Raw genomic sequence first — 24,768 nt, forward strand, 5'->3', positions numbered from 1 at the left:
CCTGGATTGAAAAGAATATGTATTTAAATCAACAGATTTGTCCGTGCTCCTCGTTCTGTGCAGCTCCGTTGCGAGTGGGTGAACCATAAAAATGTTACTGCTCTGCCGGCCTACATCTGGGAGGCCGCAGCCGCAGCTGCAGCTGCGTGCACACATGGCCTTTAATGCAGAACACAGTAAACTTCCACTTAGTGGAGCATGACAGAGGGGGGAGAAGGAGGGGAAAAAAGTCAAACTGAAGCTTACATAAGACTCAGACAAGCAGGAGACGAGAGGTACAAAGTGCAGAGTAGCCAGTGACTTAAACTGTTGGCTTTTTCCACATGGTTTTCCAACATGCTTCCCTCTATCGTTTTTTTTTTCATAAAGGCCGTTTCCGACAACAGGAGGAAGAACACGCACAGTAGCATTTCTTTGCTGCAAACGCCTTTCTTCCTTTGCAAAGGTCAATGACTTCTTCGATGTCAGCTCTTTGTTGTTGTTTTTTTACCTTTCGCTCTGTTGTGATCCACAACACACAGGCCAGCCCTCATCACTCACCTCCGGTACCCTTTCTATTCCCAACCTGTCAGGACACATTCCTCATTGCCGCTTTGATGTGTGGCCCCGGCTAAGGAGAAGGGCCATTTACCTCCGCTCAAATCTGTTTAGTGCCAAAGATTAGAACAGTACAGAGGGCTGAAATCCTCTTCACAATTATAGTGGCTGGGTAGGAGCTGGGAGCTGGCTGGCCGGCATGCATCTATGTGTTTGTGATCACAGGACGAAGACACAGAAGGCTCAGGAGGAGGGGAAGCTGGCGCGTCCTCATGTTTACTTTCTACGGTTCCACTACAACACGACTAAGCGAGAACATGTGCTGCAAATTTAACCGACTCTCGGGTCCGTTCTTGCAGAGTTGGTCACCAGCTGACTATCTGACAGCTAACAATGATTTAATTCACCCCCTGATATTGGTTTTAATACACAACCACATACTGTGCTGCAGAAGAAACATAATCTGAAAATTTGAGCGAGATCATTGCGATTAAAAAGGACGTGGACTGTCGTAAGAAGGGCTTGTTCAGACGTCTTGCGTAAACAACTCCTCCATGGGTATTAAAGCACATCTTGCCCTGTTTAGGTTTCATCAACGGTAAACAAAACCAAGGCTACAGGACCCAGGAGATCATTGTCAAAAAGAAAAAGAGGGTGTGTTTTCTTTCATTTGAACAACCGCCAAACGTTCTCGACTTTCCTAAATTAAATGGAATGATTTTCTTGAGAACAGTTTTCACAAATTAAGTCAAACAAACACCTCATAAAGTGTCCAACATACACTTGTAAAATTGACACCAGGGGAAAGAAGGTTTCCTTCTTTGCCACAGAGGCCCGAAAGCGAAGCATTCATCTATGCAGTTAAAAAAAAAAAGGGGGGGGGGGTGGCAATTCTATATTCACAGAAATACTCCTGGTAGTTAGAGCGGCTCTTCTCACTTCCTCTCACTGATACAAATTCCTCTGAACTGACTGAATCAATTACTGTCAAAACACGAGGAACACGAGGTAAATAAACTTACCACTTTGTAAGGTTCAGGGAAGAGAGGGGAATTTGCTGGAAAGGCCTCTCCTCCTCCCTGTTGGATTTCTTGATTTCTCCTTTCTCTTTCTTTCATTCGGAGCACATTCCGGTCCTCACGGTTCATGTTGCTGATAACACAAACGACAACAACAACATGTCAACTCAAAAAAAACGCGCAGAGGCGAGACAGTAAATACACGATTTTTTTATCTCATGGTTTCACTCGTGGATTTCAAGGATGGGATATAAAAGAAGCAGCATTATGAAAGGGAGACATCGAAGTCCCTAAGGATTCTCTAAGTCAAAAGTGAAGCAGCCCTTCGTTTTTTTCTTTTTCAAGCAACGATTACACAGTTTGCAACGCAAATCCGACCACGTCAAGTTTCCAACTAGTCAAAGCCAATCATACAATCAGGTTGTCATTATCTACGCTCCAGTTTGAGTCACAGCTCTTTGGTCAAACCTCAAATAGGACTATCATTAGTGGAACCCCACACATCATAAAAAGGGGGGTGTAGGTGGGGGGGGGGGGGGGGGGGGGGGGGGGGGGGGGGGGGGGGTCACAGAGATGACCTGAGGAGAAAGTGGCCTCTAATAGGCTTATGCTAGTCTAGACACTTTGCAGTAGTACTCTACTTCTACTGCAAACAACCTCCTCGTAAAAGATGGAGAGTGTGTATTTGTACCGTGGAGGAAACAACTAACGGCCATGTCGTCGCACAACGCCAAGTCAATGTTCTGAGATGTGCGCAGCTCCTCGCTCACCACATATAGAAAATCAAAGTGAAAAGTTCATGCTTACGCCATAAACTTTTACATCAGAGCATCCTGGACACTCGCGAACACCTCACACAAGGGATAGGAATGTTTTCTATTGAATAGCATGGTAAACTAATAACCTGCTGCGATCTAACCACCGAATCCATCTCTGGTAGCCAAACACACCACACTGCCCTCATTGCCCTCCAGAACATAAAACATAATGGAGCAATTTGAGGGCAGCGTCGTTCCGAGTAGAGAGAGAGAGACGCAAACAGACGGCAAAAGGCATGAATTTGTGTTAAATCTGTGTAGACTACCAGAGATAAAGCACAATGTATTAAAAGTAAAAGGTTTATTAAGTGCTCAGCGGGGTACGTCGGAACAGAACAAGTATGTGTTCATTAGAGACGGTGAGCCTGACAATTATACAATATGGCTGCTGTGCACCTTGTTCAACAGAAAGCTACTACAGAGCAAATTATCAGCCAGGCGTGTCACCTCTCCCTCTTAAGCCGACAGCTCCAGGCTCTGCCAGCGACAACAATGATTTCAAGACTGTTGACAGAGAGTGATTATGCTGCAAACCATCCGGCCTCCTCCTAGATTATGAACACAACACACACAGGGGGGGGGGTTTTCAATCCTCACCAAGTACGACTGAAAAGATGAAAAGAGACAGATAGGAAGCTGATTGTAGAACAGAAGGGAAAAAAAAAAACACTTAACACAGAGATGGCAAACTAAACTATGACAGAAAAGACTAGACGACACATTGTATATGAAACTATGGCAGTTTGCAAGAAGAACCAGGCAAAAAAACAACCTGATCCAGACTATCAATCACTCGCTAATGTTCGACACTAAATCTTAGTGTAGTGCTTAAGTCAAACAGCTCCAGGTTTTGTGTTTATTTATTTTTCACAACTTCTGATTGGCCGTCTGTAAGACTAAATATTAATTTCTTCCTCATTATTAAGCCTTTGGCTGTTTCACATCATCGACAACACACGTAACAAGACAACGTGGTTTACATTGAACCGGAGCTCAGGAAGCGATCAAGCCAAGGCCGTGAGCGACACCATTAGCAGCCATTTCATCAGCAGAAGTGTCATGTCATGGTTATCCAGGAAAAGTTGAATCGAGAGCAACCGGACAAGGTGAAAGATAATTTAAAGACATTTCACCTCTCCTCCGATTCTTCCGTTTTGACTGGTAGGGAGACCCAGGTATCTAAACCCTGTGGCGTCTTTATCAAGGTCATTGATAGGCACTTGGTTGGTTGGTGCTCCTGGTTGCGGTAACGTGACTTGTGAGATTCATTGGAGTCATCTGACAAAAACATTTTTTTTTGTGCGATCCGTCACCCCAACGTCCATCAACGCCTCAGTGTTATCATCTCTGCAATTTTTCTGACTTGCAGCACAAGTCTGTGAAAAAATCTCTTGGGTAAAAGTGGATAGCAACAAACCTGCTACTGACTGGAGTGCTACTAACTGCCCAATAAATGTTAACCATAGTTAAAGGTGTGGAAGATTTACTCAAATTCTAGTCAATTTTGCCCGAGGTCAGTCATGTGTCCTACTCTCTGTCAACAAAAAAGTGGAGTGACCAGTCGACAGCTGAAAAGTAAGCTCCAAAATGGTATTCGGGACATCGGGCCGAATCATTTGGACGTCTTCCATGCTTGATTTTTTGTTATTACCTAGAAAAAAGAAATGAGCCGCTCGACACATCTACTGGTAAGACAAATAATGACACTAAACGACGATCTGCCAAGGGAGCGTTTAGCAGACTGGTTCTACAGGTACACGGAAATTAGTCAGTTAATGTCTGTTCTGAGTGATGTGTGAATGAGCCACTGTTGGCACACAAAGATAAAAAAATTATTAAAAAAACAACAACCTAGGTTCCAGAATCATTTGTAAACACTGCTCATGTCCATTCTGCCCAACTAATTGACTGGCCAGGAGGTCACACCGTGCCGTCCTCTAGTGCAGCACTAAAGAGAATCACGAGACAAGAGGCTCAATTGTTTGATGGTGGTTTCAACAATACTGGGGCTTTAATGCTGGTGTTTACCAGCCAACAGCCCGCTTTAATTTGTGTCTGTCCTACATCAAATAACTCCACAGACAAGCTCCTCTGCCTCTGTCAAGTAATCCATCTTTGTGGAAATGAAGGGCTAAATGTAGGCTTCCCATTATTTGCTCTCTTTTTTTTTAAAAAAAAAGGTCATTCTAGTTCTTAGTAGAGCCAGGCAGAAATGGGGGACAAATCCAATTACTTACATATCAGCAGATGTATTTATTCAAAAGATGATGAGTTCAAACCCTTGTGACAAAAATAATTAAGGCTTAAAAACAAATAAATATATTGAACTTAAAAAATTTGAAAATACACAATATTTTGTGCATTAATCATTATGCGAAATGAAAGTTATAACATCCAGGCTAAAAAACGATCGTCTATTAAAGTCTCCTGAAGGCCGATGTCGTCTGTCGGGCTCCAGTTGTCAGTAACGGCGAGTTCACGCTACACGATTTTTAAGCCCGAAATCTTTGGGCTCGCAAAAAGAAAAAAACGGCCCTCCGTCGCTATGTGTGAACGAGCAAACGGCGCGGTCAAAGTGACTCACGGGCGCCTCGCAGACGTTTTCCAGATATCTGGCAGGCTAAACATCTGGACAAGTCGGGGGGGAACCCCTCGCCTGCAGCGTGAGCTGCGATGCGACAGGCAGTGAGTGCATCCACCTGGAAACACGGGGGGAGGAACTGTAGCACGACAACACAACACCGCCCGTCACCCATACCCTCTGCCCTTTTTCCGTATTTCTGGGGGAAAAAATCGTCGCAGGGCTTTTTTCCTGTCATGTTGTGCGTTCTCACCACAACAGATGAGAGGAGGTTATGATGAGCTGAACCGCATATTAACGCGGCAAGTTGCTTCTCTCCGTCCGCACAACACACAGAGCGCCCGCCCAAACTACGTCCTGTTCCTGAAAGGTCGACATAAAGAGTATCCCGCAATATATTGAGCGCAGCTCCTTTTTGACGTCCATCGAAAGGGGGACAAACAAATCCTGTTCTGCGTTCGGTGTATCGCACGTGTTCTCGTGCCTCTTGGTGAACGATCGTGTAGCGTGTGAACCCCCCACGTCGCAGGTCCGTCACGCAGTGTGATTACAAGACAGCACGTCGTGTGGTATGAACGGCACAGCGATCGGACGACTTCGTTTGCCCAAGCCATAAGACAACCTTTCGATTTGGAATAAATAAGTAAGTATACAAAGTATCCTCAGGAAGAAAAGACCGAAGACGTCATGTGAGTGTTATGATGTGACAAAACCCCCTTTTTTTTTTTTTTTTTTACACAGGGATCCCACTATATGGCTGCAGGACACCCCTCATGGTTCCATCTTTGCTTGTTTAGCCCTGAGCCAAACAAGCCGCCGGTGGCATATTGCGGACCCGGTGTGTGATTTTACGTAGCATGCTGGCTCTACGGATAACACGACAGCATCAGAGTCGGTTGCACCATGCTGGCTCTCCCTTTTACACAGACAGACACACACTGATCGACGTCTCCACTGCTGGCTGGTTGCTTGCTTGCAGGAACAGCAATGCACCCCAATGGCAAGTCTGTACCTCCGATACCGAGCGGCGTGGCAGAATAAAGGTTGCAACATTTCTGCCTTGAACAGGCTGTATATATATAAAAAAAAAAATGGCTTGTGTGAATATGGAACAAGCCTCTGAGCTTGACCTGTTTTCAAATTGGCCTCAGACTAAACTCAAACTAGGCTAAGAGGAAGTCAAAACCAAGTTAAACACTATTTTAATATTAATAAACTTATAATAAACTTTTAATAATGTGCCGACCGACCTTATTCTAACCACAGTGGTCTGACACGAACCCATTTCCGAGTGGTTGGGCATCAAGAACTGTGGCACCAGTTCTTACTGTGTAGGAGACATGGTTTTCAAATTCAACTGACCGATTCCCGAAAAACCAGTGTGTACATCGCCAGACCATCCCACTTCAACACGTGTGCGCGGTTTACCACATGGTGGACGGGAGCTTGTGTGGCTCAGTTTGACAAAAAACAGTGAAATGTAATCAACTGAGCAAAGACAGATCTTGTGCAATGGGGAAAGTTTGTGTGACAAAAGCAACTGCTACAGCATTTGTCGGACGGGAAAATCCTCAGTCGTAGTCATAAAACACCTGAATCGCCTGATGCCAGTCGGCATTTATAGCTTACTTTTAAATTTCCTCTTTATCTATCCATGATGCTACACGCTGGGGGTTTCCCTTGCCCAGTGATGGGGGGGGGGGGGGGGTCAGTAGAGCATAGCAGCCTTCAAGAAAAACCACAAACTTGCTGCCAAATCCCAATGTCAGGGCTTTCCAGGACAAACCTTAATTCATATTTTACTAATTTAAGAGCAAATATTAGAGGCACAAATAATGAATGAGCCTCCGTTTATGAAAGCCACATCTGAGGCCCAAGCCCTACAGAGCTCACCACTTGCCAGCGTAGTAACGTAGGCAAAGTAGATCGTTTCAAAACATAGAAATAAGCCTGACCACGCAAATTAGGTCTTACACAACATGAATTTGAATGACATGTATTACTATAAGAGTGCAATGAGCCAGCTACATTTTTATTGCAAATCATACAACAGTGGTGTGGCTGACTGAAAAGGTCAAAGTCTGCCGAGTTGAAAAGGCAGTTCACTCTGTGACGCTGAATTAATCAGCTCATCGGCCTTTTTTCTCAGTCACAACATTACAGACGGGCCACGTCTTCGACACAAGCAAAACAAAAACAAAACTAATGAAATGGACCTGATGGTTATCTGAGCACCATGAGTACAGGGCTGGTTCATCCGTCTCACAGCCAATTATGTACACGCCAAACAAAAACATTTTAACACGACTTGTACATATACATGAGAGAGAGAGAGGGAGGGAGGGAGGGAGGGGGGGAAACAAAGTGCTTTATTCCTCGGAGGCGGAGACGGAGAAAGGAGTAAAGCAGCCAACTAGTTGTTCATGTCTTACCCTGACTGTGAGGCCATGGCCCCAACCACTGAAACATTGGAAGGAGGAGGGGAGGAGGGCTCAGAGGATCTCCCGGGGATTCAGAAGTGTTCTCGTCATGACTTGTCAGCCTAAATTTCTACGCCAACCTCCCTCCGGGTGAAGACATCAGCTGGCCTTTGTCGTTTCTGTAACTGTGTCTGTGGGCGTCCAGCTGGTAGAGTGTGCCTACAGATTCTCTGCTTCCACTCGATGGCACGGTGCATTTCCTTGGAGTGGAGAGAAATCTGACTTAGTGAGGGGAGGTGACTGCTCGCTCTCGGGAGATACCACATCGGCAAGCAGCGGGGGTTGTCACATGCTAGGTGCAGCTGGGGGGGGGGGGGCTTTTGTTTCTGTCCTGCGGGCCGTTTTGAGGTTAGAGCACGTTCAGAAAGTGCGAGTGTGTCTGGTCGATGACATGTAGAGTGAAAGGAAGAGAGAGAGAGAGCTAGAGCTGGCTTGTCCGTCCACATGTGAGGCACCCGGTCCCGGTCAGTGCCTCATCTTCAATACTAATGGTGCTGTTGGGCCCGATTTAAGCTTCGTCTACAGGGAGAAACTGCCCAGGGGGGAGCAGGGGAACCTTTAACCTGCAGTGATTTAAGAATGTCATTTATTAGAAGGAAGAAATAGAACTGTATTGCGCCATGAAAAAGTGTGTGTTTTTTTGTGGGACCGCTATTCAAATACTAAAACAAGATGTTTATACTCTGGTTGTTCACTGGATGAAGATCGAGGGCTGTATCAAGTGACAGCCAGCCTCTGAGATGCAGCTAGCTTTGGTCCGTTATTGCAAATGAAAAAGGGTTTTTTTTGTACTGAATTTTTCAATCCTCATAAGTGAATATAGGCAGCAGCTAAATGAAGTCCTGCTGAAGCGGCCATCTCCTTTTGACAAGTGCATTTCGTGAGCTACTTTATTCTTATCTGAACTATTTAAAATCATCTTTTCCTTCAATGTATGAGATCGAAAAAGGAATTTATGATATTTAATTGAAGAGAAAAATCGGAGAGATAAAAACAGCCAAACAGAGATACCTTCCTGTGAATGAGGGGCTATAAATAATCAGACTAAATGAAAGAACCATGTAATATCTTTATCAGTATCTGTTCTGTGGGATATTTTTCTAACTAGTAAGATAATCCACCTCAAATGACACAAAATTAAAGCACTACAACCGCCTTAATGGTCCGGCATGAAAACCTTTTTTATCCACAAATTCACTGCATCTGCAGGTACTGCACGGTCTCTGTAGGACAGAAGGCAAAAGCTCCACGTAAAAAAAAGTATTAAAAACAAAGAAGGGGTACAAGGAGGGGGGGGGGGGGAAATACCTCAATGTGGTTTATGACACCTTCAACTCAAAATTAAAGCTGGTTAGATAAGAGGTGGTTTGAAAAGAGGATTAACACTAAAGAAATAAACGAGCCTCACAGCAGTTTTGATTTTCAAAACGGCATTTGAGGCCAACTGGGGAGAAGATGATTCGGGAGGAAAGCAGCGTTGCGCGAGCCGAGAGAGGGGAATGAATCCACCCTCTCGGCGAGAATGGAACGGTCCGCCTCGTCCCATAAAAGGAGATGTTATTTTACACCACAGGGCCTCTCCTCCGGTGTGATGTCACTGCCCTCGGTGAAGCCCGGCCAATCAGAGCCCATCTTTCCATCAACAACCTCCCCTCCCTCCCCTCCGCTGCCCCACTATGCCCCGAGCACAGGGCAAAGCACCCGTGCAGCCTGTTAAAGGGACAGCGCACCGTTTCCGGCGTGCCGCTTGTAGCACAACAGAGACGTTTTCGTCAGCTACATGTGATGATGACACACGCTGACAAATGTGCAATCATGTCGCAAGGATTCTTTTTTCCGTGGGTTCTTCGTTTCTTTTTCTTTTTTTTAATTGTCCGTATGACGCCAGTAAGAGTTAGTGTATGATCCCTGAGAACTTATAGTCGAGAGCGAGACCGTTTGAAAGGCAAAGAGAAAAGCTGGGCCTTGATGGAGAGGAAAGAAAACAAGGATATCGCCGCATATCCAGACAGTCTCTCTGGGAAGACGGACCTTGGCTGTTTACATTGAAAATGTCACAAATACTTCCTACTTGACACTTGAGAGGCTGGCGTTATTTCATTATCACTTGAAACAACATGGTTCCCTGGTCGTTGAAGATAGTTGATGAGAGTCTACCACCCTTTCACTCCTTCTGAAAACACATTCTTCACCACGCTACTATCTTTAAAATCTGTAAAAAAGGAGAAGATATTTCTTCTATTCATTTAGTCTTCTCCTCACTATCTAGGTCATTTAGTTTCATCGCTGTTGTACTTCCTTTGACGCATGAATTTTTACTTTACCTTAAAAGGTTATTATGGTTTCAAAAGACACCTTTTCCAGCTGCGTTGGGATTTTGCCAGATCCCTTTTATAATCACTATGATGTGCCGTTTACCGTGGTGTTGCTTATGGAAGACTGTAAAGTGAACAAGAGAGAAAAGCTCCTGAAAACAAAGCTCCTGACAACATGTTCAAACTTGGGAAACTCCCTTTGAGTCAGTTTACAATCACTTTATTGTGCCATTTCGAAATGCCCAGCTAGTCTTTATGATCAGCGCTAATGTCCGTGGAAAACACTGTACCACTTTGAATAATTACAATATAACACTTAATCTAAAACACTGCCACCAGTGTTTTCCTTATCTCCTCTCTCGGTTCTACTTGCAGGAAGCAGTCGGTTATTCTCAGCACAAGTCATTTAGTTTTCTAAATAAGAGCAGGCCTGTACACTTTGTTAATTCAATCAATAACAAGGTTATTGAGAGTAGAGCACCAACAGTTAAACGATTAGAAATCAACAACTTAATTAATTGCCAATTATTTTGATAATCAATAAATGGTTCATGTAGTTCTTCTGAATTTTTTGTGTAGACAAAACAAAACTTTAGTGGTTTGGGAAACACAATCGACATTTTTCACCACTTAATGGAGCAAATAATGAATCGATTTTTCAAGAAAATAATTGACAGATTATGGATAATGGAAGTTACCGTTAGTTGCGGCCCTAATTGAGTGAATTTATATCAAGAAATCACTACAAGAGCAACAGGTTTTTCAGTCCCAATTCAACATTAACAGCTTAAACGGCTTTTGAAAAGTACGTTTTTTCACGAAGAGAAGTAAGGATGTTAAAAAGAAAATAAATACAGGTCAACTACATTTAGACGACAAACCCAAAACTGTCTAACTGTCATGTACCGTTTCCTGTGACTCATAAATGCCGTTTGCAAAAGAGGATTTCATCACGTATCGGAACACAACAGGATCTCAGTAACAGGAGGTACAGATGGGCAGCCAGCACCACCACCCCTGGAGCTTTTGAAGCAAACCTGCTGACTGCAGGAATTCCAGGGGGGGGGGGGGGGGTCCATTCAAACGGTGTAAACCTACCTCATGTGAGCAGCTGTTTGGGGAGGAGTGCCGTCAAGACTATACGCGGCTAGGACAAGGGCTTTATCAGAAAATGACATGTCGATTTTTGAAACCAACAGTCTACTACAACACATAATAACTTTACTCAGGGAATTTCTGGAAAGTGCAAACATATATTTCTGGATCAGTGTGGTAGAAACCTTTTCTTTAAATCAATACCCCTAATTTTCGGTCTTCTGTCAAAATATTTTGCTGAGGATGTTTAGAGAAGACTATGTCGAAACGAGGATCTGGCCCGACTGTTCAGAAATACCTCCTTATAGCTTCACTAAAAAAACCTTTAATATTTCCTCACAGCTTCAGATTAGCTCCAATTACCATATCAAAACAGGAGTCTTAAGCCGTGATTGGCGTGTTCTCCAAACAACTGCCTATATCCTTTCATTCAGGCATGTTTAAAGCATTTTAACTGAGTAACCGTGTGGAAGCCTCCTCTCAGCAGGCGTGCATTATCTGAATCAGCAGGAGCCGGTCGCATTTATCCATCAAAGCTTATTATTGTGACTGTTCTGCATTTGCAAACTAATTAATCATATTCATTTAGGAGTGGGGTTTTTTTTTTTTTTTTACATACAACAGCTCGCCATCCTGTTTACAGGCAGTTTTCAGGTAACGCAAAAATGTGATGTTACTGTATACATGTATATTGTTTTTAAACTGGACTATAGTCCTCTAAGAACGTGACATCTTTCAAGCCAAGATCACAGCAACTAAATATTGATCTTCATAAGATTATCAGATAAGCACCTTTGACCCAAATAACACAACGTTCAGGAGTTTGGTTTTTTTGCGCCACACTGCTCATGACAAAACCCCTCAATTATTTTGGCAACGATTCCAAAGAATCTGCGTCACACAAGCCCGCATGTGCCCACCACGTCTGTCAAGATAATTTCAACTTTGTTTTTCTGCATAACCCTGTTCACCCGTGTCTGAACCTCGCAAGATTTGAAACAATTTACAACCGAAAACTGTTGGCCCCGAGTCAATATTGATTCAACCAACTGGTGTATGAGGCAAGGGCAGTTTAAGTTCAGCTCATGTTCCATGTGCACTTAAATTAAGTAGGTTTATATAATCTTGGATAGCGCCATTGTTTCTAAAAAAAAGTTTACCAATGTCATGTTATGGAACAAAAGATGCAGAAATCTTACTTTAGACACATGTCAGAGGTGAACTGATATTTTCTCAAAGTATTCTCAAAATGATGTCTGCGATCTAAAATGGCTCCGCTAATAGATGCAAAACTATGAAAATCTTTTTGAATGTAGTCTGATCGTTTGTTTATTAAAAGAAGGTGTGGACCAGTGAGTGATGTCTAATAAATTTGCAAAACACTGCACAACCGGCTGATGTCAATTGGTTGAATAAAGCCTTCATATGCATAATGTATATTCACGCTTCTGATAATTAAGTCATTATCGATCCTTAATGTAGTGGATAAGGGGTATAATTGAACGTGTCTTAGTCATACAGTCTACCATAATCTTTGTTATATCAGGCTGTTTTTGATTTTTTTGCCTGATACTGTAATGCCTGCCCACATGAAACACTCCACTTAATAGCCTGTTACCCGACCAAGACATGAATTAACTGATCCTTAGTCATGGTAATTTTACCTTCTGGAAACAACGATTGCCCAGCTGAAACATGACCTAAGCCATTAAAACTGCAGGCATCATGCAGAGTTCTACTGCACCAGGATTGATCACGTGCGGTTAACGACAACAAAAGGTCAAACATCACCCTGACTTTGTTTAGGAGCCTGGGCTTTCTGTAATGGGGCATAGTTTTCCATATGTCACCCACAATCTCATTACTCTGAGGACAGTCCGGACTATATTTGACGCCGTTCGTATCCGAGTATCCGCCGGCCTACAAATAGAAACACGCTGAACTATAGCTCAGTACGCTGAACCCTCAAAATAAACCTCTGCACTTTGATACATGCAGTGACACTGGACGTGTAATAAGAGAGCAGTTGATGAAAAATGTATCCTAATGATTGATAAATTTGCAGGTTCCAGTGGTTGCACTGCATAACTGCCTTCAGTGAGCACCATTAGTATCTTTCGAAAACCCTTCTTACAAAAGCATAGTAGTACGTCCTGTGCTGTACTTTAATTTCACTCATCTGTTTCCACCACCACTCTCACATTTGTACCTTTTTATGTCAATGAGCCATTTGTCACAGCTTGCAAGGCACTTCACCTGGTCTGGAAAATATAATGCTAATGAATTTCACAGCTGTTTATCAGATGTGCTCCTGCTGCAATACACTACGACTGATGTCATCATTTCCAGGCCCATATGACAAAGCAGTATCACGCACTACGGATCGGAGCCGTATCTGTTAACTGAAACGGCTTTAATGAGCTTCACCTCCACGACATGAAGAGCTTAATTCACATCCTGGAGAACAAAAGCTGAAGAAAAGATGCATGAGGTCAGGACACAGTGAATAGCATATTGTTCTGCTGTGTGAGCGACAGTACTGAGGGATAGAAGAAAAAAAGAGCTGCTGATGTCTGATAAGATTTGGGCTAATTAAACTGGCAGACTCTGGAAGAGTCTTCAAACAACTTTGTTTCGACAAGCTTCGCTTTGTAAAAGGAAGTAAGATTGGATTTTAAACCTACGGGCCTACACAGGGACACAATTAGCTCTTACGTTGGGTAGGGTTGAATAAGAGAATGTAACTGCAGCACCTGTACAATAAACAAAACCATATTGTGATGATTCACTTATAAAAAGCACTTTTGTCAAGGGATCTAAGGACAAAGATGATGCGAAAAGATAAAGGAGTAATATCGAGCCTTTGGTTAATTAAGACGCGGACAAATCAGTTCCGTGAGAGCGATTCTACAGTCTTGTACAAGGCGTCCTAGATCTTGGATCTGATGTCACAGTCTGAAGCTGAAAATGTCCAACAAACTACTACTGTAACGTACAATAGTCAGGGGTCAAGGCAATAGAAAACAAGCACACCGCTCCTCCGTCTGGAATGGAGAAACAAGTCACCATAACATTGCAGCAGAACATGCGTGTGCACGTGCCCTTTGCTTGGCTACGTAAGGAAGAGGGTTATAACAAAAGCCAAAGACCAAAACCTAAACAGGAAATGAAGAGGATTTCAGAGCAAGCTGCGTCACAAGGCAGTGGAGTAGAAAGCTTTTATCTGTCATAAGCGTTCAGTGTTTTGCTGAAACACACTGACCATGTATGCATGAGCCACACTTATCTGAGTATAGACTAAAGTATTATGAATAAGAAAACAGTATTTCAACAAACAACCAATTACTTTGGTTAATAATAATAATAATAATAATAATAATAATAATAATAATAATAATACTGACATTATTGAGTCACATAATTTTGCTCATACGTCTACTTAGAATGTCCCTTGGTACATCGCTGCTAAACATAATCCAAAAGTACACATCCAGTCATCTTTCATACAATTTTCACTTGGTAAAAAAAAAGGTTATGTTGGAAAATGATGATCTATAGCTTTCTCAGTTAAAAACATCATATGTGAAACGCCTTGAATCATTCAATATCAAGTTACTGCCACTTAAATTTATCACTGATTTGAGGTCACATCATGCTGCCCTTTAATTAATAAATGACTAAATCAGCACTCGCCACTTAAATATCAGTTTCAGTATTTATATTAAACTTTCCATGCTACAAACTTAACAAAGGTTTTGAAAGAGTGCTGCACTTTAATCTGCTGATTTTAGGGAGTACATTTTTTTCCAATATAGATATATTGTCTGATATAAGTTGGTAGGTTGGTTAATTTATTGTTTCCGTCCACCTACCTGGTGACTACCAAGGGCAATTGGCTGGTGGTTAAATTTCATACAAAGCACCTTTTCTTTTTGGTTGAGATTAACGTATTTACGCCGACACCGCTGAATCTGTGACAGGCCAATATGGGCGTATGAAATTTGCTGTCTAATACATCAGTCGGGCTTAACTTTTTTACTGCTATACACGGTCATAGAAAGACTATCGATCACCAAACAGCTGGACTGATTTTCGTGTCACAAAGTGTAGTGAAAACACAGACTGAACGAAATATTACAGCTCGGTAATGTCTCGTAATAATGTAAGTCGGATTATTAAGCACGCTTGCAGCCGTTGAATTTTGGTACTTCGATTGAGTTTATGTATTTAGACATTGTTTTACCTGGAAATGTCTTTTACAAAAAACGTTCATCTTAATTGGGGAGAATGCTGCACATGGGGGGGGGGTCACCGTCTGAAAGCAGGAGGGGAGCGATTTCACTTCAATTGAAGGATGGAGGCGATACAAATCTGTCCTGCTTGTCCACATGTGCACAAGACACTCTTGGACTACACAAAGTACACTTGACAAACCCATGCACCCAGGACTCAACACAAACCTCCATCCAGCACTAGGCTACAATGGTGGGGCCAGTTCACAGCTACCTGCCATAAAGAGTTCATGACCTCGGGCCTGTGTGGAGTTGCCCTGCCCTGTCCCTGTGAGAGATACACACGCATCAGTGATGACTGTTGAGAGTTTCTCTGGACTTATGATGCAGTTTTCTTTCGGGCCCTTCCCCCAACTGTGGCACGTAAAATGGCTTCCCTAGAAAAAGCACATCAGCTGTCCTTTTTTTTTTTTTTTCTTTGCTAGACCAGAACCCAGACACATAAGCTGTCGTGTTGCCTTCGTGGGGAATGGGAAAAACTTGTTTTTCGGAAGTAGATCGCTGGTGTTTTAACACCGGGAGTAACAGCATGTAAAGAACAGAAAGAACAGAAAGAACAGAATAGGACGTGCGGAGGGCTGCAGGACAACAAACCAAAAAAGTTTCTGCAGGTCGCTGTCGGCAAACTGACGACTGTCTCGGGGCCTGGGGTTTTTTTTTTTCCTTCTCTCCAAATTAAAGCTTTTATAAAGGAAAGAGCAACCGGAAGGCGATGAAATAAGTGTCGCTCGGGTTTAAGTTGCTCCGCTTCGAGAGTTGAATTCGCCGATCGAGAATAATGAAATCATTAAATGAAGAAATAAAGAAATAAATAACTGCAAGGTGAGCAATCCAAGAGGCAGCTTCTGTTTACCAGCAGCCACTGGGCGCCGAATGAGCACGTTCGCGTACACGACATTAATCAGGGATCGATCGCAAACATGAGCGTGGTGGCGTTCGGCGAGAAACAACACAAACATCGAGACGTCACGAGCGGCTAGTTGCGGGGACAAAAACACGGTCTCAGCCACAGGGACGGCCAGCCTTACCTTGCGACCACCGAGAGCCCCCCGCACCAACGCAACCCGCGTTCCCCTTTGCGATCATGTCGAGAATCGATCGAGTTCCGCTGTCACCCGAACTCCAAAGTGGCGACGAGGGCCAGCCACTTGGCGAGAGGCTAACTGTGCTCGCTACCTACAGGACTACCTGCATCTTCGCCTTTAGCATAGCGCTGAGCTAGCCGCATCTCGCTAGTGGCGTTCCGAGGCTAGGCTAGCGGCGGGCTAGCCCCCGAAACCATTGACATTTTCTGCGGAAATTCAAATTAACAGTCGCCCTAAAATGTCACACGGCCACCGAGTGCAGCCAATCACCGAATGGCGTCTTCTGTGGGATTCGGCATCCTTACCTCTTGTCTTCTTTTTAGGCCCAAACCATTCTAGCTATTGGAAAAGCTCTTTTTTTTCTCTTTGTCTTTTCCACTTCCAGTTACACGCAAAATGGACCCAGCAGGACGCCGTAACAGCTAAAACACTCGAACCGAGTGGACGGTCTCCATGTTGCCCTCAGAGCGCGCCTGGGCATCGAGCGAGGGGATCATTCTGTCGGTCGTTCATTTTGTTATTCCCGAACAGAAAGTGGCAGAGAGGTGAGGTTGCTCGGCTAAGTTGAGTAGCCTGGCAGCAGGTACCACCGACAGGACTGGATGCATGGATGGCAGCGGAGCGGTGCTGCCTTCACAGCTGTCGGAAATATTGCCGGCCAACCACCTTCAGACGAGCAAACGCGAAGAGGAAGTCCCCAGACGTTTTTGTTTATGTTGAGGCCGCTTTATGATCGATTGATACGTAAATAGTAATTGCGCTGACATTTTCAGGTGGTTATTCAGCTGGAAATAGATTATTATTTTTGACAGCAAACATATGTTTCAGTTTGTGAGGAAGTTGAGTAAAGTCCAACGAACCATTTCCAAAAACAGGCACGAGCACGTAGCTCACATCCATGTCTTACTCGTTGTTGATAAATCCCACGTACTCTGAATGCAGCATTCGTGTGACGCACAGGTTGCTCGGACTTGACGTTCATAACGGAAATCTCTCAAACAGCATCTCATTGTCCCCTCCTGCAGATTGATATCAAATATTATACCAACAATTATACTGCTGAAACTTATTTTTTAGCCAACAAATATACAAATAGAGTTTAATATACGTGTGGGAACACTCGTGATCCTAGATGTGTGGCCCTCCACATGATGTCTCCCTTTTTAATTGGCTTTTAAATTGTGTTTTTTTTTCTTTAGGTCTTAACCCACATGTTCTGTTAGCTATTTAAAGCAGTTTTCTTAGAAACCCAATGACACCCAAGGCTAAATAACAAAAAGGACAGTGTGGTCAACCATGAGCCACAGATTCAATCATCTCCTCGGGTTTTGGCAGTTTGATAAGTTACAAATGTGACACGTTGTAGCTGCCCTTTGCCAAACTTTTTATTTCAAGGCATTTGTTATTTGAGTCTGATTTGTTCTCATGTGGAGCATCTTCCTAAATGAAGGTGTGTCAAATCAAGTACAACACTAGTCTGTTTGCACAGGATTTACTGGGAACTTGGAGGCAGCAGGGTTCACATTCACATGACACCAGAACCTCTCATCTTATGTCTTCAAGGCACATTCAACCCATTGGTTTATCTTTATATCTACACGGCTGACTGAAAAGATTTGTATACATTGATAACTTAAGACATAAGATCTTTAAGGAAAGCCAGGACACAAAAATAACTGACCCAATAAACTATCCCTTCATAAGATTGGTAGTGTTTGATCATTGATTTCTGCAACTTTAATGACTAGGCCATGCCATCGTTGAGTTTTGTGGTAATCTACTTGGACATAATCATCATAATTGTTGTCGTTTAAATTCTGGTAGGTCGATAGGCAACGTATTAAATCCAGGAGTTTACAAAATGCTCCCATATTCTAGGTTGACTATCAATCTTTAAAATAACACTTGCATTTTAGGACTAACCTGTATAATTCTGTTTTGTATTGTATTGATTGCAAATAACAGCAAACCATTTAAAAACAACTTAAATGTATATTATCCTCAGACAGCACTGTGTGCCGTTATTTTTTAGTCACTGTGCAATGGCATTTTAAAAAAAAAATCCTGTATGTAAATCAGTTGAAAATCACTATTTTGTATCTGTAAAGTAATTGTGTCATCACTTCTACAAAATAAACCATTTTACAAGAGTAAATACACGTGATACTTCAAAGAAAAAACAAGCCGAGTTTATTTTACAGTGAAACAACCAATAGCAATAAGACCAATTCACTTTTTTAGTAGCCTTTAAAGTGATTTATACTAATGTCTTTTTATTAACAGATGTGGTGTTGCCTTATTAGGGTTTTGAGCTGTACATGTTGAGTTTGACTAAAAATATACTTTAGTACAAAATCACAAGATTCAACATGAATAAGCAAGCTAGTTTCCTCAGAGATTTGAAATAGATATCCCCCCTCAGTAGACCTACAATCTTGAGAAAATATCACATTAGTAGAAGCGACGGGGAAAATGCGTTTTGAAAACCGAACATATAACACAACAGCCAACTCAAAAGTACTTCCCTCTTCTCCTCTCATCCTAGTCAATTTCTGCTAACAAAACTGTACAAGCATGGATGCAGCTGTGGGACGCAAAGCCCTAAAAGTGCCGTATCCATGCAGATCAAACCAGCTGTGATTGGTTCCAGAGAAAGCAAAAGTGGACAGCTCAAAATTTACTCTGGTAAGCCAACAAAAAACCCCTGCTCAAGTCATTTATTTCTTCTTTTTCTTCTTCTTTGGAGGTCCCTGATCTGAGTCGCTACTGCTCCCTGAGCCTGAGCTGTCTGAAGACGAAGATGAGGAGGAGGGAGATGACGAGGAGCTGTCGTCGTCACTGTCACTGCTGCTGTCGCTGTCATCTGAAGAGGAGCTTGAGGAGTCGCTGCTATCCGACGACGAGTCACTGGAGGAGCCGTCTGAATCACTGCTGCTGTCGCTGGAGTCTTTAGTCCTGTGAGGTGAAGTGGCAGAGCACATAAGACTGACATGAATACAGAAAATAGAACAGTGTGTAATAGTTGTGAAGTCTCACTGCTGCCACGGAGATGCTACATTGAGCTGTGGTGACCCATTGATTTCTGAACTGCCGGTTTGAAGACTCGAGTTTTTGGCCAGCGCTCTTCCACTGCACGTCCACCTACACCTGCAACCTGCACCTATTGGATGGTTCTAACTGTCACCCTGTATCCATGCCCCAATGCATTCTGTGATTTGTGTAGTGTATTTTACTCTGAATGGGGCCATCATTTACAAAATGAACATCTTGCTGTATTGAAGAAGACTTGCAACTAAAGATTGAGACCATAAACTCATCAAGAAAATGTTTACTGGCATTATAAATCAAGTAGGAAGTAGACATTTTTCTCATAGACTTCTATAGAAACTGGTTTCTGTTTGTAACCAGTAGAGTAGCCCTCTGCTGGTCATTCCAGAGAATACAGGCTTCAGGCATTTCCGCATTGGCTTCACTTTCCAGACCCGGGGACTTTGTCTATTTTTATAAAGTCAGTGAGTGTGACTTAGCAAAGGAGGAGAGAGGCAAAGCTGTGTAGTGACTTTGAACGATAAACTGCATATGAAGATGGATGACGCATCTCAACTTCCTCCCACTGTACTTAAAAGATGCCAAAATAGAGTGCGGTCATCTTGCACTGGTGACAATGACGTCTTCTCCTCACACCAACAAAAAAAAGCATGGCCTACCACTTCAGTTATATTATTCTGACTTTTTTGGGGGGCATTTGACAGCCACAATTCATGGCCAATACATGACATGGGGGAATGTGGACAGAGTTAAACAGAGCCTTTTGTCACAGCAGACATTTGGACCTGGCAAACACTGTGTAGCCAATAACATTATTAATGGCTGCACAGCACTGCAATAACTGCTGGAACAGAGCCATGGTTCAGGTTATGAGTTTCACCTGGGCTTTTTCCTTCGACAAGTCAAAAAAATGAATGAAAAACGCCTGATTAATTGGGTAGTGATAAAGAAAAAGATGAGTGGGGGAGTTAAGTTGGGCTGAGGAAATGTGGGGTATTTTTTTGTATACGTTGGCTCACTGCTTACACGGACACTTAAAGAGAGCAGAGCCGTCGTTAAAAGTTATTACTTCCATCTGCACTTACCTGCTATGAAAAAAACATCTGCTGTGAAAAAGGTTAACGGCCAACACATAAAATATTTAGACGTGATAAAAAAATGGTAACTTACCCTTCTCTTAATTCAAACCTTGTTTTTATAAAATCAATTAATACCAGCGCACGTGACCCTTTGAACAAACAACACATCAATGCAGCCTCAGCATGATTTATATCAGCAGGCTATGTGAGAAAGTGATTCACAAACCAATACCATTGCAATATGATTCAGAAATATAGTCTTTGGGTGTTTTAAAAACATTATTTCTGGTCAACAAGATACAAAGCAGTTTTTATTGAACTGTAGAGGTCAAGAGACTCCACTAGATGGCACATTTTTACAAAATCTAATTTATGTTGTCGAAACTTTGACTTTAATGCGACTCACGCGTGACCTTGTGTACGTCACCATAAGGTCACTGTGCAAATGACCCAAATCAATTGAAATGTCATGGGTCACTTGAACTGATGACGTGTGTTGGATGAGCGATATAACGTGTTAATCTATCTACTTGCTTCCAAAAGAAATTCTAATGTTGCTATTACAAATTAAAAGTATTTCAGGATTTTCCCTTAAAAAGCTACCTGACCAAAGCAATATGACAAGTCATGTAAAAACCTTCCTGTAACTGTTTACTTTTATACCACAGTATGTTAGCACCACTAATTACTGCTATTAAACATGCATATACACGTTTTATTTATGTTAAGATTTTGTGGATTACTACAGTGTTAAAAATGCTTGATTTTAAATTAAACCTAAACGGCTCAACTATTATTAATTCTTTTCAAGTATACTGTAGAAAAAGTGTGCACTTCTAGTAATTTTGTCACATTAAAACATACATTTTGTGGTGCCCAAACATCCAACAAAATACAGTAATTTACTTACTTCTTTTTAACTTTCTTTTCACTGGAGCTTTCTCCCCCTGGTCTGTAAAGATAGAGACAAGACAAAAAAAGGTGTTTGTGACACTTCTTTGACAAAAAGTCGAGCTCGATTTGGGCCTGTATTGTTTTATTTTTAGATTATGGTGGATCAGTCAGGAAGAAAAAAAACCCCACTACTGTCTATAGTATGTATGTGAACCCCCCGCATCCCCACAAAAAAAAAAGAAAAAGGAAAAAGTTTGGTTAATTTATAGGATGGCAGCAGTAGTTGTTGGCACAGTATGTTGTAATTATCATTATGTCCTCAAGGTGGCGATAAAAAGCAATAGCATTATCCTTTGCTTGTAGGTCGCCTTTTTTGTAAAGTGACATTTCCATAGTAAACTATCTGTTACTCCTTGTAAGTTATTAGTCACATACACTATAGACAGCGTGTTTCTTTTACTCCGTGAAAGAATCGGGTCTATTTAATCGACAGGCGAAATATGTTTTTACTGCTTTACAACATGACAACTCAGCTAAATTTGACTGTTCACTGTTCCTCTGTTGTTGAGCCAAATTCTCTAACTTTCAGTCTGATCATCCACCTTACCCAAGGCTGAATATCGGGGCCAAAAAAAAGGTGTAAACACCGGCTTCTCTCTGTATTCAGAGGCTGTTGATTTTATTTATTTCTGAGCCAAAACAGTTGGCAAACACTATAAAACGTTTTGTCACCGCAGTGAACAAAGCGCTTTCAATACAGTGTATGGATACACTGATGCAGCTAAGGCCGAGACGAGATGAGAGTTAACACTATGAAGGGGAAAATGATTGGATGTAGAAATTTTTCTTTATATAATCTTCCTTTGGTGAGTCTGATATATACTCCATATTCCATAAGAAGCCCAGGTCAAGCACCTATAGCACTCTCAATTATTTTTCCGACCAAAGTGATAACTCTGCACATTTAGGGTTATGATCTTTAAGGTGTGCGTAAGTAGCATGAGACAGTATCGGCACAGACCTGACTTTCTGTAACTATAGAGGTGAACTGATGGAGACGCCTTACCCAGTGATGCTGAGCGGTTTCTCTTCGTTCTCCTTCAGTTTCTTTTTCATCTCAACTGTTCTTGATGGTCTGTGCACATATTTCCGCTTCCCTGTGCATTCGTAGGTCCAGTGTCCCATCTCCAAACACTTCTGGCAGCGCACATGCTGTTTGTTTGCATCCCTGTGTGTGACGAAACAGACAAATCTGTGAGTGCAGTGCCTTCAACGATGATAAACGATGACTGTCATCACAACTGTAGAGAAAAGGCAAATCTCCACTGATGATGCTACATTTCCTCAATGTCATTTGAGCGTTAATAAATTGTCAAGAAGTAATTTTACACCAGTTTTACAGGTGATGAAGCTGTTGGAGGTTAGAAATCTCTTCATGCTTTCACAGACCCTAGTTAACTTTCATCATTTTCAAACCTAAAAAATATTTGTCAGTGAATTCTTAAACATTGTATATGAATGCCTTCTGATCTCCCGTCCTTATCATTAAATTAGGCATCTCAAACTACTCTGTTGAAGATGAGAGTCATGGTCGGGGTTCTGGAAACAGACTTTTCATACGAGGTAAGAGTCAAACTCAAGTATTCTGTATGCGCCTCTAACCTCACCAACCTCCACAAACGTTCCTTTGTAAAGGAGAAATTGGTCTCAAAGAGAGATTGAAAAAAAAAAAGGTAATATGGACGATAATGAATTGCGAGAGAGACAGAAAGAGAGGAAAAGTGAGAGAGGAATATTATTTTACCCCCAGCTCCTAAAAGTATGAAGACAATATCCATGTCCTCGAAGGGACTCGCGTACACCAATCGTGGTGGCTTCACTGTACTCCGGTGTAACGGGTAGGACGAAACATTCATTCCACAGTTTTGTGAAACTTTACAGATGTATCCAAAGCTAAGTACAGATGTGTATGGTACGGTAAGAAAACCGTGTCGCTCGGTCGGTGTCTGAATCTCAACTGAACTGACTTGGTCAGCATCCACGCGATGCTGGCGAACGTCAGAGCTACTTCCCTTAAGGCGACAGTGACGCGCTTAACTATTAGACCTGAGATACTAAACAAGAAATAAACTTCACTCATTCTAACCTAAGCATGAACACGAACATGTCACAGTGTAACGTGGCTCCACCAAACTCTGATAATGACGGGTGAAAGCATGGCCTGGTTTATTCCCTCAGCAATGCGAAATTAAAAGATTCTATTGTTGCCCCCGCACAAACTAAATGGCGGAACTAAAAATCTTTAGTGTAAACTTTGTATAAAATTCTAAATACCCGTCAAGATTATGATGAATCAGACCAACACGATGTACAGTCGATGCATGACAGTTTTAGCGTTGTCCATATTGTAGGGGGCGTTTTTGTGGGATTGATCTATTGGCCTTTGTTATTTCTAGACAGGATCAACCATCTCTCTCTGACATGGGCCATTCAGAGGCGGTAATACTCAAACAGCAACCCCCATGTCCGCCGTTCTGCTGAATCAAATTTAATAACGACATATCTCCCAAGAAGAGGGCGGGGGGGGGGGGTGAGAAAAGCTGTCGAAATGTGTCGTAAGTATATTTGACTCATCAACAGCAAAACATTAACAAAAGACAAAACACTTCGGTTGGAGAAACCAAACGGGTTCATCTCGAATAAACCGGAGTGTTCTTGAAGCACGTCTGTTGGGGCCCAGAGGTCGAATAAACGTGTGCGAACAGAAAAAGAAAACAGCTCGGAAGTCAAACGATGATTCCGGGTTTTTTTTGTGTGGAGACAGAGAGCGGCGCGGTGTTGTCCTCCATTCAGCCCAGCTCCGTCCGACACGGAGCCCGACGAGCTCCCCGTCGGTGTCGCTACCGACTCACAGACTCTTGTCTTCACAAAAAACACGCCAGCAAATCAGCTGTGGTGAAAGTTTGTCGAATTATACTCACGCTTGTCTGCGGGCTATGATTCTGTGCATGGGAGTCGCCATGCTGCAGTTTACTTTTATCTCTTTCTCGTCGATAACTAATCAGACTGTATTTCCGGCAACTATATCGCGGCGAGCGCCCCCTGTCGGTAGAGATGGCGACCTGCGGGCGTGTTGGTTAAACAAAAAATCCCCTTTCTTCTCTGGTTTATGGCGGATCGCAAACCAACGTTTCAAGGTGCATACGGCCACCTATTGTACCGGAGTGTGTAACCTCAGGCTTCATAAACTTAGATCAAAATAATAATAATAATAATAATAATAATAATAATAATAATAATAATAATAATAATGAAACAAAGACAATCAAAAAACACAAAATATTTACTTTCAAAAAGATAAAGAAAAAAATTGAACATATATTATATTTTAGGATCTAGCACTGAAACTTTCAGAAAACTCAAACAGCATTCCCTAGTTTTCTCACTCATCCCTAAGAACCCTTCCGAATCCCATCCCCGTTCTAATTCACAAATCTTACCACGCAAGATGTTCCTCTCCAAATG

The 24,768-nt window shown here is 42.4% G+C and overlaps 2 protein-coding genes across 11 annotated transcripts in view; both read right to left on the reverse strand.

The window, feature by feature from the left end:
* The window catches only part of aff4 (AF4/FMR2 family, member 4), a 32,846-nt gene extending 15,984 nt beyond the window's left edge, over positions 1-16,862 (reverse strand). For 3 of the 9 annotated variants that reach the window (XM_035625015.2, XM_035625014.2, XM_035625009.2), the window contains exons 1-3: positions 16,528-16,861; positions 7,388-7,635; positions 1,560-1,689 (exon numbers count right to left, since the gene is read on the reverse strand). In XM_035625015.2, coding sequence (XP_035480908.1) covers positions 1,560-1,689; positions 7,388-7,404 — 147 coding nt within the window. In that variant the 5' untranslated portion in view covers positions 7,405-7,635; positions 16,528-16,861. Of the gene's footprint in view, positions 1-1,559; positions 1,692-7,387; positions 7,636-16,165; positions 16,477-16,527 lie in introns of those variants that run through there. The other 6 variants (XM_035625010.2, XM_035625011.2, XM_035625017.2 and 3 more) reach the window with 6 other exon arrangements.
* Positions 16,863-18,389: 1,527 nt separating this feature from the next.
* zcchc10 (zinc finger, CCHC domain containing 10) lies at positions 18,390-24,354 on the reverse strand. 2 transcript variants are annotated; one of them, XM_035625023.2, is made up of 4 exons: positions 24,225-24,354; positions 22,310-22,471; positions 21,260-21,301; positions 18,390-19,177 (listed from the first exon to the last, which is right to left on the reverse strand). In XM_035625023.2, the coding sequence occupies exons 1-4, from the start codon at positions 24,263-24,265 to the stop codon at positions 18,940-18,942; spliced, it is 483 nt and encodes a 160-aa protein (XP_035480916.1). In that variant the 5' UTR covers positions 24,266-24,354; the 3' UTR covers positions 18,390-18,939. The 2 variants fall into 2 exon arrangements, with proteins under 2 accessions (XP_035480916.1, XP_035480917.1); XM_035625024.2 differs by lacking the exon at positions 21,260-21,301.
* Positions 24,355-24,768: the final 414 nt, after the last annotated feature.

The sequence above is a fragment of the Scophthalmus maximus genome, chromosome 2 (assembly GCF_022379125.1).
Source record: "Scophthalmus maximus strain ysfricsl-2021 chromosome 2, ASM2237912v1, whole genome shotgun sequence".
Lineage (NCBI taxonomy): Eukaryota > Metazoa > Chordata > Actinopteri > Pleuronectiformes > Scophthalmidae > Scophthalmus > Scophthalmus maximus.